The 16,117-nt window shown below is 39.7% G+C and overlaps 1 protein-coding gene across 1 annotated transcript; it reads right to left on the bottom strand.

Moving 5' to 3' along the window:
- Positions 1-1,089: 1,089 nt before the first annotated feature.
- Positions 1,090-15,658, bottom strand: slc1a3a (solute carrier family 1 member 3a). The gene is made up of 10 exons (XM_041043237.1): positions 15,527-15,658; positions 14,672-14,989; positions 13,591-13,728; positions 6,984-7,188; positions 6,581-6,623; positions 5,836-6,104; positions 5,506-5,739; positions 4,678-4,872; positions 4,058-4,192; positions 1,090-3,161 (listed from the first exon to the last, which is right to left on the bottom strand). Exons 2-10 carry the CDS (start codon positions 14,853-14,855, stop codon positions 2,954-2,956), a joined length of 1,611 nt encoding a protein of 536 aa, XP_040899171.1. The 5' UTR covers positions 14,856-14,989; positions 15,527-15,658; the 3' UTR covers positions 1,090-2,953.
- Positions 15,659-16,117: the final 459 nt, after the last annotated feature.

Here is a 16,117-nt window from a genome sequence, read left to right as displayed (position 1 = left end):
TGGCTCCATGGGACAAAATAAAAAAATAAACTATAAACACGTATTTCTAAGTATGTATCTAAGTATGCATTACAGACTCATATTACAATATTTTCTGTTGTATTGTGGTGTACTGAAATCCTTTATTTAAGTAATGTGGTAATACTGCTATTTAAAAACACTAATTTGCAAGTAAAAGCCCTGTATTTTTAGCAACATATATTTTAAGAAAGTGAAAGTATGCGTAGTGCAGAATGTCTGCTTTCAGTGAACTTAGTGTATAATTGGATTTTTAATAGCTTTAACATAACTAGCAGTATTTTAATGTTGTGACAAGTTAGGTTGAATTGAAATTAATTGTTTTGTTCATAAACTTCATTTGCAAAGTAATTAGCTGTCATGTAGATGTAATGAGGAGTTTAAAGTACAGAATGAAATGTAGTGGAATATAAATGTAAAGTATCTTTTTTTTTTTATTTAGAGTTTAGAATTAAATCGAGGGGTGATGAGATGAGTAGTTATGCCAGAGTAAGAGATTTATGCATTTATGAGGTGAAGGGATAAGTATGTGAGTTGAGAAACTATCTATAACTTTGTGAAAGTTAGGTGCACTTGCCAAATTTACTGACTATTGTTTTCAAGCAGTGAAAAGCAAAGTGTTTTTAAGGAGATCAAATCATGATTTGACCTCAAGGTGTAAGCATCAGCATTTGTTAAATATGATTGGGATTCTGAGTAAAAGTTAAGTGTTAGAGAGGCAACAGCCGGAAGAAAGTTGCATTATAGATTAGGGATCCTGGTTTGAAGCATCAATTCCTGCAAGAACAATCAGGCTTGGTGGAGAAAACTGAGAACTGCACTCCCTTCTAGTACCAACAACCACTAGTTTCACTGCAAGCAGGATGCTTCCTCTACCTATACTCAGTAAGCTATTTAATATCTGTACATCACATTCCTATGGGCATATAATATAAATATGTTCTACTAAGCAAGCATATAAAACATTTAAAGACATCTACTCAGTGTCGCACATCTATCCTCTAGCTTTGAATTCACACATTACATATTTGGCCTTTCAGATGTGTATGATAAAAACATACGCACACAACCACTGATTTCACTTTTTTATTCAAAAAATCCATGCAAGATACAACTACATCTATCATTCAGTTGTGTGTGTGTATGTGTGTTGTCTGTGTGTGTGTGTGTGTGTGTGTGTGCACTCCAATGTGAATTCATGAGAGAAACCATCATATCAAGAGAGACACCAGCAACTGTAAACAAAGGAACTATTCCATTTCCTCAAGTGGATAGAAGAAAACATTTGGTACTTTAAATCATCCAGTTTTGCATATATAAAAGGAACTAGAGGGACTGTTAGTTTGGTCATTAGGTTTGATAAGAGCATGGTTACAGAATCTTCACATACACAATCCTCAAGTAACCTTTAACAGTTTAAATCTACAATTAATGTACACTTTTATCTACATTTCTCTATACAAGTACAGTATTTTCAGAAGATTCTCCTATACAAAGCAACTACTATGTAAATGTTAATATAAGAATACAAAACAGCACTTATCAATTCAAGCTAGCTAAAATAAAAAATGGGGAATGAAGTGAAATCCATTACTTTACAACATGCCTCCATGTTAAATCAAATGAAATAAGCATTAGATTTTATTATCTACGGGTAAAAAGTTGAATTGAGAATAGTGAAGGCTTGAATATAGTCCAGCAACATTTGAAAATTATATTACCAACCTACTGACTACAATTTTGCAAATTTCATGTAAAACAGATATTTCATACTGATGTGAATGTTTCAACAAAATTAATTTTAGTTCCATTGGCATGTAAGAGGGCCTAGGTAAAGAACTGACTCACAATCATCATTAGATTGATCAGAAATACTATCTTCCTATTGAAACGGTACAATATTATTCTGCAGGTTAGTGATTTGTTTGGCTGTGGGAGGGTATAATTCAATTAAATTGAACGGAAATTTGGATAATATTTTTGGTGCTTCTTTTTGGTTGAAATGTAATGGCTTAAACTTCTGATTTGATGATGGTTCAAATTCTCAGCTGAGCAAATTTGCAGGTATAAGCATGGCTGAGTGATTTTGGTACATCAGTCTTAATGATTGTAGCGATTAGTTTGAGCTATATGTGTAACAAAAAACATGGCTGGATAGTTGCCAAGCCAAGGCACTCTTAACAACTTTGCTTAATGAAAGCACTTACTAGTTTGGACAGTCTGGGGACAAAAGTATGTGTGTGTGCCTCAAGGTAAAAGACATCATCCATCCAGATGAAGTCTGTACACCAGATTATGGAAAATAAAGCCACTAAAGTCTATATAGAGGTTTGTAAATACACAGCCCTTTTTGTGCATGATATCCAACACTTTTCACTCTGGTCTTCAGACAGATTTTTGCTACCACTTCATTTTTCACCACACACAAATGAAAGAAAAGCAACAACTATGAAGCCAGAAAAAGTCTGTACAAGGATGGGTTGTAATCTGCTGAGGTGTTGAGACTCATGGCAATACTGGCCTCTAGTGGGTAAGATTAGTCATCACAGTTCTAAGAGAAGTTGGATATGGCACGCGGGCCACAGACCACCAGGCTCTATAGTAGTTTATCTTTAATAGTAAACAGCTGCCACCCTATGGCAGTTCCATATAGTACTCTTAGGAAGCATTATAGCACAAACTCTCAGAAAAACAATGCAAACTGGGAACCATTTCAAGTCTACAGTGTGTCAAGAAAGCCCACAACAGACCTCTCACATTAGTGGAAATCACTTGGCTGAAATATATCCTAGCTGTATATCAATTTAATTTGAACCCTTCAATCATGTGAGAGAGGAGGGTTTGCAAATCAAGAGGAGTTTAGTTGAGAATGTGGTTCAATGCTGTGCAATGGTTTTCCCAAGAAAATACGCAACCTCAGACACAAAGCTTTCCCCTACATCTTGGTCTCACTGTCAGCAGGCCTCTCATTCTCATATTCATTCTCCTGGCAGATGAGCTGGTATGGCTTCTTGTCTGCCTCCTCAACCACTGAGTTGCCCACCTCGGGGTCCTTGTTTTGCAATTCGTGGCGAGACAGGTGTTCCACTATACCTGCACCAATAGAGTCTCCAAGGACATTGGTGGTGGTGCGCAGACGATCCCTGAGGAGGGACAGGGAACAGGTGAGAAAAGCAGGTAGGGAGCATAATGGGAAGACAAGACAAGGCACAATAAGATGAAATAAGAGACGTCAAGACAAGATGAACCAAGACATAAGAAGGAAAATAAGAGAAGACAAGATTACAAATAAGAAGACAAAACAGTAAAATAAAAAATAAAACAAGACAAAACAAGAGAAGACAAAATAAGACAAGTGAAGACAAGACAGGACAAAAAAGCAAAGACAAGACAAGACAAGATGGGAGAAAACAAGTGAAAACAAGATAGGACAAAACAAGTGAAGACAAGATGGGACAAAACAAGTGAAAACAAGACAGACAATAGAGGACAGAGAAGAAAGAGAGGACAAAACAACTACCGGAGACAATAGTTTAAAATATTAAACAATCCCATTGAAGATCTTACAAATTAAATACACTTGACTCATTTGTAAAAACTGGAGGCAGTTTTTTGTCATTCCAGGCAGCCCTCAAACCACATGAAACACAGGCAGTAGATACGAGGAAGTAGGGCTTTGCACTGGGATTGGATGCCGACTGAATAAAAACCAGATGGACTGAGGGCCATGGAATGTGAAGGGAGTGTCTTTGGAAGCTGTTCTGTAATCCACCCAAGAGCGTACAGCGCACTAATTTGATCCATTAACCCCTTAAATTCCCCCTAGGTGGAACTTAATTGAATTTAACCAACACTGTATTTGATTTCCTCATGATTAAACCCCCCTCATTACAGTTTATAAACCGAAATTTACCAGTTTGTTCAAAATGCTATGGCTCTAAACTAGTGCTACTTGGGCAAAAATCTGAACCTCATGTATTTTTTTTCTTTTTCCCGCTTAAAGAAAAGTTTTTAGAGATGTTATTTAGCCAATACTTACAGGAACCAATCAACAGCAATAATGAGCGTGATGTCATCAGTGGGCAGGCCTACAGATGTTAGCACTATCACCATGGTAACCAGTCCTGCCTGTGGGATTCCAGCTGCTCCAATACTGGCTGCTGTGGCTGTGATACTGATGGGAAAAAGTGGTAAAAAAAAATGACTCTTTTTCTCATTACAGCACAAATGAAAAACTGAAAAAAGACAGCCATGTCCCCGGTTTGACCACTCCAGCATCCACTGGTTAGAGCATTGAAGTGGGTCACTTAAATTCATTCCCTTGCATGAAATACTACTCCTCATCTATCCGTGGTCAAATAGCCAGACTGGTGGTTAAAAGAAATTCATAAAGCTGGAACCTGTGGTTTTGAGGCTTGGAGATGCTTCACTTGGGTTCAGTTGTATTTCTCGCCATAATGAAAAACAAATGTGATAGAAATGCTCTCCTATACATCCCAAAGCTCTCAGAGCAGGCAAGGTTTACTGGACAAAATCTAAACTAAAACATGTTGAATTCAATGTTACAACTATGAAGATACAAATTGTTGGATGTTTGGCATTATTCATTAATATTCAAAGCGCAAACCTTGGAACGTAAGTGTTTTGTATATCACATACCTGATGGTGAGAATCTGTCCGAAGTTAAGGTCATAATCATTGACCTGAGCAATGAAGATGGCTGCCAGGGCTTCATATAGAGCTGTGCCATCCATGTTTATTGTGGCGCCAACAGGGAGCACGAAACGGGTCACACGCTTGTCCACTTTGTTGTTTTCCTCCAGGCATTTAAAAGTGATGGGCAAAGTAGCAGAGCTGTGAGAGGACAGAGGGAGAAGGAGGATGAGAAACAGAGAAAAAAAGTGAGAAAAGAAAGGAAAAATCTTCAGTGAGTTGCTTAAGTGTTGTTTTTGCTTGACCACTGACCAGTCAGTTTGGATAAACAAATATAATGGAAATCATGCTCAGAAACTATGATCATCTGGGGCAGGGAGACTGTCTGGATACCAACATCTAAAACCAAGCACTGAAAACCAAAAATGAAGAATAAATGCAACATTTGCATTTTTGAAATATGCAGCTTCCAGATTTTTAACAAAATCCCAATTTTTATGAAAATGAACCATTAGTGGGACATGATTACAACACTTTTGTTACCGCAGTTTGCTCGTTGCCATAACTATTACTATTATTCTCATGTGTTTATATTTATCTATTTAGTTAGTTTTATTGCATATAATGAAAACCATATACCTCTTTATGTGTGAAACTGCACCTTGTTATCACTCATTTTGCTTTATTTAATAAGTTTAAATAGAATCTTAACTCCAGGTTACTGTGTTTTACTCCTTAATCCTGCTGTACTGTATTTTCATTGTACTTTTGTTCCATCTTTCGTGAGATTTTGAGTTGGACCTAAATTGTGTAACATTTAACCAAATGACATACCTGGAGGATGTTCCCAGGGCAGTGATGAGTGCCTGCAATAGCCCTGCGATGAAAACAAAGGGGTTCTTCCTGGTGATGACAAAGTAGAGCGTTGGCAGGACAAAGATGGCGTGGATGAGCAGCCCACAAATGACTGTCACTGTGTACATCCCCAGCTGGCCACCCATGGCTGTAATGTCCTCCATCTCCACGATCTTACCGGCAATTAGGAACAAGATACCAATAGGGGCATACCTGTGGATTGATGGGTGACATTGTGAATTTATGCAATTCATTCAGTAATTCATTCAACTTTTCTCTGTTCAGCCACCCATCCATCCAATCACTTACCACATAATTATGGCAACCAGCCTCATGATGGCTTCATTAAGACAATCAAAGAAGTCTTTCAAGGGCTGTCCCTGCTCTCTCATGCTGCCAATGATCAGACCGAAGCACATGGAAAACACCACCAGGCCGAGAGCATTGATTCCATTAACTGACCCCGGCACTGGGATCATCTCCTCCCGGGTTATCTCCTGACTACCATTGAGTGTGAATATTGTATCATTCACTGTCATCTTCACATGGACTACTCTCTTGGCATATTGTGTCTTGAACTGGATTTAAAAAAAGAGAGAAAAATAAAAGTTCAATAAAAGACCTTTTCAGAATGCAGTTATTTGTTTGTGCTTTCATATATTACCATCTTGTATGCAAAATTTCACAATCCCAGTGGAATAACTCCTTCTCACTAAAATGTGTTGGAAAGTGGCACTATGACAAGGACCTAAGTCAACATACAGATGTGTCAGGTAAAGATATGGGCACAAATGTTAGAACATTAGGGGCCCATAAAAAAGTCCCATCCTGGTCTGAAGTGATCCCTGTGAATACCCTTTTTGGAATCTTTGTGTTGAAATCATGAACAGAGATTGAGGCATTTAGTTACAGAAACTGCATTTGATGTTTGCACCCACTAGAATACTGACGGTGATATGCTAAAGTCAGACAGTTGAGGAATGGAGAGAGAGAGAGAGAGAGAGAGAGAGAGAGAGAGAGAGAGAGAGAGAGAGAGAGAGAGAGAGAGAGATACCTGTTTGGTGCACGCTTCCACAAGGTTAGGAGGAAACATGTTTCTGAAAAACCAAACAAAAGAGGTACATTTTGGTTTGGATTAACAAATTACTTACAAATTACAAATGCAAAGCATTAAAATCAGACAAACTACATGCAGTGTACGAAATATGAGGCCCATAGTCTGATACTGATTTGTATTGTGCAGCCTTTTTTTGGCACCATTCACGTCTTCAGATGTCTCAGATCTTAAAAATCCTTCTCCCACTTTGAGCACCTTCATGTGAGTGATCAGTATCAAAAGGGGCCATTAATGAGGGATTATGAATTTTCATTTTGGTTGACAGGATGATTGGCACGCCGGGGTGCTTATGTGCGTGTGTTTGGTCGTTCAAGGTGCATTAAGGTGTGTGTGTGGGCACCTGATGAGGTCCAGAAAGGCATCAGCAGGGCTGACCTGCTCTATCTGCTGCCGCTTGGTGAACTCATCCTTTGATCCTTTTCCAGGGTGAATAATGAGCACCATGATGATACCGATGATCACAGCGATGATGGTGGTGGTAGTGTAGTAGACCACTGCCCTCATACCCATTTTACCAGAAGCACGGCTGTCCAGAGCAGCCATACCTGAAAAGGACATCATATCATTGAATGTGTATCAGTATATAGGTATTCATTCATGTGTACCTGCAATCTGCCAACAGAGCATCCCCTTTCATGCTGCAGCACTTCCAAACAGTTCCTGTAGAGGGGGCAGCAGTGCAGCAACAGAGCTATAAGCAGCTCCTATTGACAGTTAAGTAAATTTGCCATATTGCCAGTCACTGAGTGGCTTAAAGATGCAATAACTAATTGATTCTTTCATCAACTGCCCTGTTTTATTTAATTGATTTCATGATAATATATTAATTACATACATGCATCAACATACAATTGGCTCTCAGTGACATGCTTGAGAAAATGTTGCTGAACAAAATTAAAAAAAAAAAAATTTAAATTAAATGTTGCCCTTGTAACATCAAGAGAGTGAGGGCATATTTCAAGTCTGCAATAACCAAAGAATTAATAATAAAGTTAATAATAGAAATACAGTGTTTACAGTGTTTCTATCTTTGTTGTTGTTTCTTCATATGGGAAAATCTTCTTTAGTCATTCTGCCTCATGACCTTAGAATCTGCATGTGTGTCACTAACCTCTGTCCCCATGTGCATACAGTTAGCCTGGGAAAAGGTGCTGTAATCATTGGTGGAATACACCCATCTGGATTATCTGCCTAACAATCTGTGACAACAAAGAGTGGCAAGAAACATAATCTGACTCTGACCTTTGCTTGTGGAAAAGCAACACCTACTGTACAGCACACAGGGGCAGATCAAACATATGAAATCTGTTTACATACTGTATATTCATATTCTATATTATAGCTGCAGAACACTGAAAACTTGAAAACTGATAGTGATTTGACTGATAATGCCTCTGTATCCGTTCTTTTTTATTTGACCACATAACAGAACCATGTTCCTGAGTGTGACATGAGTTTGTTGTGAACACAGAAAGCAGGCAGAGATGTCAGTTACAGATAAACAGTGTGACCTTAACTGAGTATCTGTGTCACGGAAAAAAAGACACAACAAAGATGTATCTGTACTACTCTATGATGAAAACTGTACATACTGTGAGGCAAATCAAGCCTGTTCCTGTTATGTTTGGTAACCTCTGCATTCCCTCAAGGAAGACTGAATGCTATCAAATAATACACAACTTATATATGATTTTTACAGGCCTGCTCAAAAGCCAAAGATCGGTTTCATGTTGCATATTTTAAGAAATAGTTTTGACAACATTGTTTCTCAGTTAAGAACTGATGGACAAAGACTAAAGATTTATGCAAACCAGAAAGAAGTCTGAGGGAGTTACGGAGCCTCGGGGCTAAACTGTTCTCCACAGCTCTAATAGCATTAAACAGACTTTGTAGGGATAATGGTGGTAAAAAGAAATACAGCCATTCAGAAGACTGGATTTGGAAACGGACAAGCAGCCTCAATAGGCATGACAGCAACGTTGTATTTTCAAAGTGTCAGGTTCTATTGTGGCCATTTTTTTCATTCAGAGATGTACAAGGCAAAGCAGGCTTTGTGTGATGGGAGATGTATGTGTTGCTTTCATATGTGGCACTTTGACACTGCATATGCTAAAGTGTGTGTGTGTGTGTGTGTGTGTGTGTGTGTGTGTGTGTGTGTGTGTGTGTGTGTGTGTGTGTGTGTGTGTGTGTGTGTGTGTGTGTACCTACTGGTCCTACTTTAGCCCGCTCTGTTCCTCTTGTCTCAACATGCCCAGGACTTAGGCTTTTATCCTGTTCTTTTTGATCCACCCCCACCGCCCATCCCTCCCTCCCTCTCCTCCCCCAAATTCTTCACCTCCTCTCCCCACCACCTCTTGTTTCAGGGTGCCCCCTGGTACCGCTCCCCTGCTATTCCTCCACTCCCACCCCCATATCTTGCCTCCCTGCACTCTTTTTCTTGCACGCTGATCTTATTGCTGCAATCCTCTTTCATTGCCATCCCTTTCCTCCCAATCATCCCTCCCCCTTCTCCTGCTCTCCTCCTATTCCCTTTCTGACAGGCCTGGGAAAACTTGTTGACTTAGTCAGACCCACACACACACAATGACCTCCAACCTGTTGTCCAGACAACAACGGACGCAGCCTCACCAATTCCATCCTTTCAAAAGAACGAAAGAACCAAGACTGAAGGAGAGTAGGGAGAATGACTTTCTTTCTCATATGGGAAATGTTCATCAAACACAAAAGTAGGCCTACTTTAGGGGGGGAGTTGAAGCGCAGGACACAGCAACTGCAAGAGGTCTGTCCCGAGGGCAATTAACACAAGTTCCCTTCTTGACTCTAGACACTGGGCAAAGACCGACTCCGCACTTCTGGGAAGACTTTACTTGAAGGCCTACAGCCAGAAAACATCTCCACATGTCAGTCTATGGAGTTTAAAAGATTTTACAGAAAATAAATCCTTCTTTAATTCAATTATGAATTTTCATTCGATGCAACCTCTCAAATGTGTTGATTTGCTGTGTCTCTGATGTGACTAACCTGAATATCACTGGCTACTGACATGTTGATTGGACGAAACAACTGATTGGTTTATCAAGAATGAGCAGTCTTGAAAACAATTGTTAGATGCAGGCCCACAAAAGTCTCAGACTATGTGAGTATCTCCAAGAGCACTGTTTTGGTTCATGGAGGTTTCATAAACCAAAAACAGCAGCTCATGAAATTCACTCTTAGCCAGTCACACCTCTGAATAGGACTCATGAAGATTATTTTTTTTGTCATTCTCTGTGAGGTTCTTATTTCTACCTTCATATTTCTACCTTTATTTAACAAACACACAAAGAATCTGTCGAGTTATGTGCACTGCCTTCATCCTCCTTCCCTCCTCCTTTTTACTCCTTGTCCTGGTCTTCCCCTCAAATCCCCCTCCCTTCTACATTCAAGTTCCCCTTCCACTGACCTCCTCTGTAATCATCCTCCTTTTCCTCTTTTTACTGCCCTCATCACCTCTCCCTACCCATCCCCTTCTTGACTCTATAAATACTCTGTGGTGGACTCTCAGCAGGTATAATGAAATGCCTGAAGACAATATGGATTTTGTAGAAAACATATGTTGAATGGTTAGTTTAAAGTGGTTGAGTGAATGAGCACATGTGAAAGAGATGCTCTCTCTTTGGAACACATAAGCCCATTTCTCATAATCCTTGATCCTTCATTCTCCTGCCTGTCTGTCCACTAGTTTGGCTTTCCATCATTCTCTACCTTCCAGGGCCCCTCTGGACTCTGATCAGACTTCTTGATTCCCAATTCAGCCTCACTTTTGGACAGGATCAAAATTCAGAGGCAAGTTTCTTTTTAACTGGGACAGCCCATTTCACATAGTGGCACAATTCAGTCTTGGGGGCATGGCAGTCAGTTTGCACAGGGGCCACGTGTTTGCAGAAAAGCAGTCATAGGAGCTTCACACTCACATCCTCTAAAGTATGTTTTCTCAAAGTTTGTGCTCCAAGTCATCTATGTGAAGCAATCGCTGCTCTAGAAATAGATCTGACTGCAGTTATAGTTAGACTGGTTCTTATAGGAAAGTTGGTGAAACCAGCCTATGGTGTGGAAATAGAAATGCAGACAAACATTCAACTGTGTCTATCAAAGTACTCAAGAAAGCGTTTGCTTTATTCTAAAGCAACCTAAGGCCACTTGCATTACTTTTCAGATTAGGTCATGCTTTCAGCAGAAATCTGAAAATCTGTGAGAAAAATGGATTTTCAGTGACATCAGCTGAGTCTCACTTTTTACAAACTAGAGGTCTACATCTGTGTTGCACGTTTTCAAAAATGTTGTCATGTTACACATTGGCCCAAAACCTGTATGTATTAACTGTTTTCCCATGTGAATAAAAAGGAAAAATCCAAATCATCTAGTTATTGCTTTATTGATTCTCCTCCTTTATTTCTTTGAAAGTCAAAATTCCTTTAAGACTGTGAGTAGTCAGCATGTGCATGCGCATGTGGGTGTGTGCGTGTGTCCAGACATAGTACAGATGTGTGTGTGTGTTTTGGTGAACAGTTACTTCTCACAGCTGCAGTTCTAAAAAGCTTCTTTTGTTGCTGTGACCTCTGACCTCAGTCTACTCCACTACATTACTGACAAATTGCTGATAACAGGTCCATGGGAACTGCAAATCATTTGTAATTTGTACATTTTAGTGTTGCAAGAATGTAGGAGTTCATTTGCATTCAGTGTGCTTACGTTCTTGCCGGGTGTAACCAGATCATGTCAACCCAACAGCACAGTGGTGAAACTAACATGAGTCCAGCCTTATTAGCACATACCTTTTGGCTTTGGACCTGCATTGCGTTATTGATTGGTTTGGTCTGCCAAATCAGCAAAATCCAGATACTGTATTGTCACATTTTTCATTATTATTATTAATATAACATCACATTGTAATTGTGAGATATAACATTAAAGCTTTATAGATGAATATCATCAGACACATAGTTATTATATGAATGAAGGGCCTGCCAGTGACTTTGGTATATTACAGAGATAAAATTTTATCTAATCTGCAGTTCAGAACTAACTAACTTTTTTTTTTTTTTTATAATATTTTGTCATCTGCACTTTGGAGTCTTGTGTGTCACCAAGATTGATGTATTTACTGTGGTATGATAACAACATGAGATCCACTGCAATGGAAGAATTTAAGTTTCTGAACAATTGGAAAAACTAAATTGTAAAGTGGCAGCAGCAATGTACAGTGTGTTATCTGTAGTATTATAGTTGTCTCTTTTTAGTTGAATTACAACTTTATAGCAGACAACACTACATCTGATGACTACGATGCAGGCACATACACGCATATTGGAGAGAGGAGCTGTGTGCCGGATGACTTAGCTAAAGAACCTCTTTGTTGATTTCCACATGTTGTAGCTGCAGTCATGTGACATGATGTCAGAGGATGCTGATGTTACGCCCCACTGCAGCACAAAGCAGGTTATTATCGGACAATGAGTCTCGAGCATAACCTCAGGAGACTGGCCTCTTGCCCTGTCAATCACTGTTCAGCGACTGGACATTTGGTCTCAGCTTGTCCCGCTTACATTTGTCAGGCAATGCTGCTGACCAGTGTTTTTGGAAACTCATGTTTCATAAGTCTGTAAATCTATAGCTGAGGAGCAAGAGGAGGCTCTGCTCGGTAACAAACCCATAGGCCTTTTCCTCATGAAAAAAAACATCCCTGTGTGTTTAACTGGTTTTATGAACCATACCAACAGTGACGAATGAGCTCACTGCATCTCTGGATTAGAACTGAAATCCTCAGTGTCATATGTTTGTGTTTGTCTGAAGCACAGGCCCAAATTCATGTGAGCTGCAAAGGGTACAAGATGTACTGGAACCCCAATGTATGCCAGTCCACAAATCCTGAATTGCTCATTCAGTTAAAACAATTTAAAGTTGGGACTGTTTTAGTCATGTTGTATCAAGACCATTACAACATGGCCCAAGCATGTGATTGAGACCAGTACTGTAAGTACAAAACATATCTCTCCCTTTCTCTCTTTGTCTTTCTCTTGCACATGAGGTCATCCTAACCCCGTCCACCACTGGGCCCAAAACCAACAAACAGCATCGGCTGAACAAACAGCTGGCTCACTCTGCCACTCATGAGGTACATGTTGGTCAGTGGAACCACAAATCAACAAACACTGCCGTCACTGGCGCGAACCTTTTACACAGAAAACACGTTACCCACAAAACGTGTAACTCAAATCTCATACAACAAACAGAGTCACAGAGTTTTTCCACATGTGAAAACTGATACTGTGCTGTACCTTCACTTCAGGCTGGTAGAGATACAGAATGAGGGAGTGAAGCCTGCATGGGTCATTGTCTGGTCGAGAGCTATTGCTTTGGCTGGCAAATGTGGCTACCAAATGTGAAGAAATCTGTGGAGCCATGCTGAGCATGCAGGTGTTCAAGAGAAAATGCCAGGGGGTTTTGTGATATTAGGAGAAACAGCAGAGGGCTTTGTGTGGTGACTAATATGTTTGATATAAATTTAGAACAAAATAATGTCAGACAGGGTGGAATTGTAAGTGTCTAAGCTGTGAGTGCTTATTTTAGATATCTGAGGTACACTGTAACTAAAAAAAGCCAATGACAGCTGAGTGCTTCATTTACCTCAGTGATATTACAAATATGTAGGAGTGCTGTGCGTAAGCTTTGGTGTCAACAACATTGTTACTGTTATTTGTTAATCTTACTCATACAATTTGTGAACTGTCTATTAGAGTCTTGTAAAAAAAAATCTACATATAAAAATCTTGCTGTTTCCGTGTTCAAGTGTATTGCCCATAAAATTTAAAAAAGAGTAAGATCTAAATGTATCTAAATACCAACCAAATTAATGGATTCACTAACTACATAAATGAAGACAAGGCTGTCCATTTTGGTTTTCACACCTGTGATGAGACTGGAAACCAGCAGGGGCAGAACCAGCATCTGAAGCATTCTCATCAGCAATTCTCCAGGAAAAGAGAAGAACTTCACTTCGCGGTAAGACATGTTATAAGGCCGCAGAGCAAATCCCAGGATTATACCTGCAGTGAGGATCAAATGTGGAAGAAAAGTCAAAACTTTATTAGAACCTTTCAAATTATTTTTTTAAGAGTCCCAGCTTTGACACTTGTAGTTTAACCTTATAACATTACTGCAAAATGTAAAAAGAAAATTAGTAGTATTTACTTAAAGTTTCATTAATAAAATACAGTAATGTCACATTTGCTCATCATTGCTGGGAACACTTGTACACATTAGCAATTGTTGACATTTTGCCAGAAGGAAGGCGTAGGTGCATTGTAAGGTCTTCAGAATATCAATGATTTTGCAATTCTTTTCAAACTTGATTTTCTTGTGAAAAGGTGTGGAAGACTTCTTTTGAAATCTGTTCCCACAATAAGCAGTTTGTCTGCTTCAATGCCAAATAACCAACAGGCCCAGGTGGCTGACCCAGCAGCCTGATGTGAAGAATATCCTTAATTTAACAATCAATCAAGTGAGTTTGCCATGGCATGGTGTAATTCTAGCAGGGCTGCAGCTGTGCAGGCGGTGTGTGGGCCTGGCTCACTTCCTACTGAGTAAGATTCAGAGGTTAATGGCAACAGGGCAAAGGTCAGCTATAGGGTCAGATAAAGGCCAGTCTGCTAAGTTCATCTGGGTTCCCTCTATTCTCTCATCTGGTGAGTTTGTTTCTATTCTTCTCCTTCTTCCGTCCTACTACAGGGGTGATGGTCACACCAGATTGATGGATTATTGGGGTGAAACAGAAATCCTGTTGCCTTCTTCTTTACAAGTTTGAATAGAGGATCAGTAATGTGGTGATAGATGGAGAGGAGGGCAGCAAACTTTCTTCCAGCAATCTTCAATTTTAAATCAACTAAATTAAACTATTAATTTTTTTGTTATTAAATTATCAACAGAGTGCAGTGTTTAAACAGTGTCCACAGTGAAAACAAGTCTCCCCTGAAAAATGTTCCAACTTACCAATAATGACGGCTGCAACGGTTAAGATCACAAAGGCATTTCTAATGAAGAATCCTTTCACATCATCCTTTGTGATGTTCTCCACTTTCTTCTTAGCCAGCAGTGATCGGGACTGGATCCCTGCCCGGATCTGGTGGAGACCACTCCGGGTCCTCTGTGGGTTCTCCCCATTGCTCTGAGTCATAGCTGCTGTTGAAATCTTCAGATCTGCTGGATCTTGAACTCCACTACACTGTGATGGGAACACCTTAGTGGTGGTGCTGATTCACTTCTTCCTCTGTGTCACACCTCCTCTTTGGTTCGAGACTTAGAAGTTGCCTGATTTGGAGGGAAAGACATACAGAAAGAGCAAGAATTAGACATCTGTGCGCTAAAAACAAATTACGAAAGGTAGACCACCGCTCCATCATGCAAACCCAAAGGGAACTGTGCATCAGTGCTCTACTACATTGAACTGTCACTTAAAACCTCCATGTAGAATATACAGCACAAAGTAGAGTACAAAGTGGATTAAATTATAAATATCCAATGGTAACATCTTTGACATATATTTCATACATATACAGAAATAATCAAACAAATTCCTCCAAATTAAAATTAGAAGACTTGAACTTTTCTGTCAAAAGACATGTTGTATTCAATAAGTGAAGAACACATGTGTTCCCACAAACATACCCAAACATACACTAGCGTAACTACAGCACACGTGTCCAGTTTGGGTCTAATGGTTATACTGATACTGATTCACTCTACCACACATGCAGACAAACACAGATACAGTCACTGGTCAAATGTTAAAATGCATTTTTAGACATATAAATTGGTAAAATGTTAAGATAGAAGTTGTTTCTGTACCTTTAGGCTTGAGCAATAACTTCCTTTGGAGTAATGTTTTTTTTTTTTTCAGGGGGAAGTCCTGGTTTAAAGCGCGATCAGTGTGAGAGGGACAGAGGAGCTCTTTGGCTGTGAGCTGGTTGGTGTGAGCAACCAGCAATGAAGAGAAAGGGGAGAAAAAGAGAAGAGAGGAGGAGAGAGGAAAGGAGGGAGCTGTGACTGGGATGAGGGAATAAAAGAGCCAGTGAGAGAATGGAGGCGGCGCTATAGTAGAAGAAAAACTAGTGTTAGTCACTCACACAGTGCAGGCTTGTGGGGAGGTGAGGCGGAGACTAAAAAAGTGAAGTATAAGGTAGAGGAGGGGGGCGCTTTTCAGACAGAGGGGAGTTTGAGGAATAATGAGCTTTCCAAGCAGGAAAAAGAGAAAGGACCTTCTTGTTTTCTTCTGCCCCTCTCAGTCTTCCTTTCAAATGGTTTTTCACGCTTGATAAGTTCAGCCTGATTGGAGATTCCTGTGGAGAGTGAGTCAACAGAGAAATAAAAGTCCTCCATCCATCAAAATATGAAAGTGGATTAGCCATTCATACATTTATTTTGGCACATCTCCAAAAG

This window comes from Toxotes jaculatrix, chromosome 7, assembly GCF_017976425.1.
Source record: "Toxotes jaculatrix isolate fToxJac2 chromosome 7, fToxJac2.pri, whole genome shotgun sequence".
Classification (NCBI taxonomy): Eukaryota; Metazoa; Chordata; class Actinopteri; family Toxotidae; genus Toxotes; species Toxotes jaculatrix.
The sequence above is the reverse complement of the archived record's forward strand: the minus strand, read 5'-3'. Positions and strand labels throughout refer to the sequence as shown.

Excerpts from the sequence above, each read along its gene's own strand:
- slc1a3a (XM_041043237.1), bottom strand. The coding sequence starts at position 14,855 with ATGACTCAGAGCAATGGGGAGAACCCACAGAGGACCCGGAGTGGTCTC. Across the intron at positions 7,189-13,590 it reads GGTTTCCAGTCTCATCACAG|GTATGGCTGCTCTGGACAGC; the intron begins GTGTGAAAACCA and ends TGTCCTTTTCAG. Across the intron at positions 5,740-5,835 it reads CTGGTTGCCATAATTATGTG|GTATGCCCCTATTGGTATCT; the intron begins GTAAGTGATTGG and ends ATCAATCCACAG.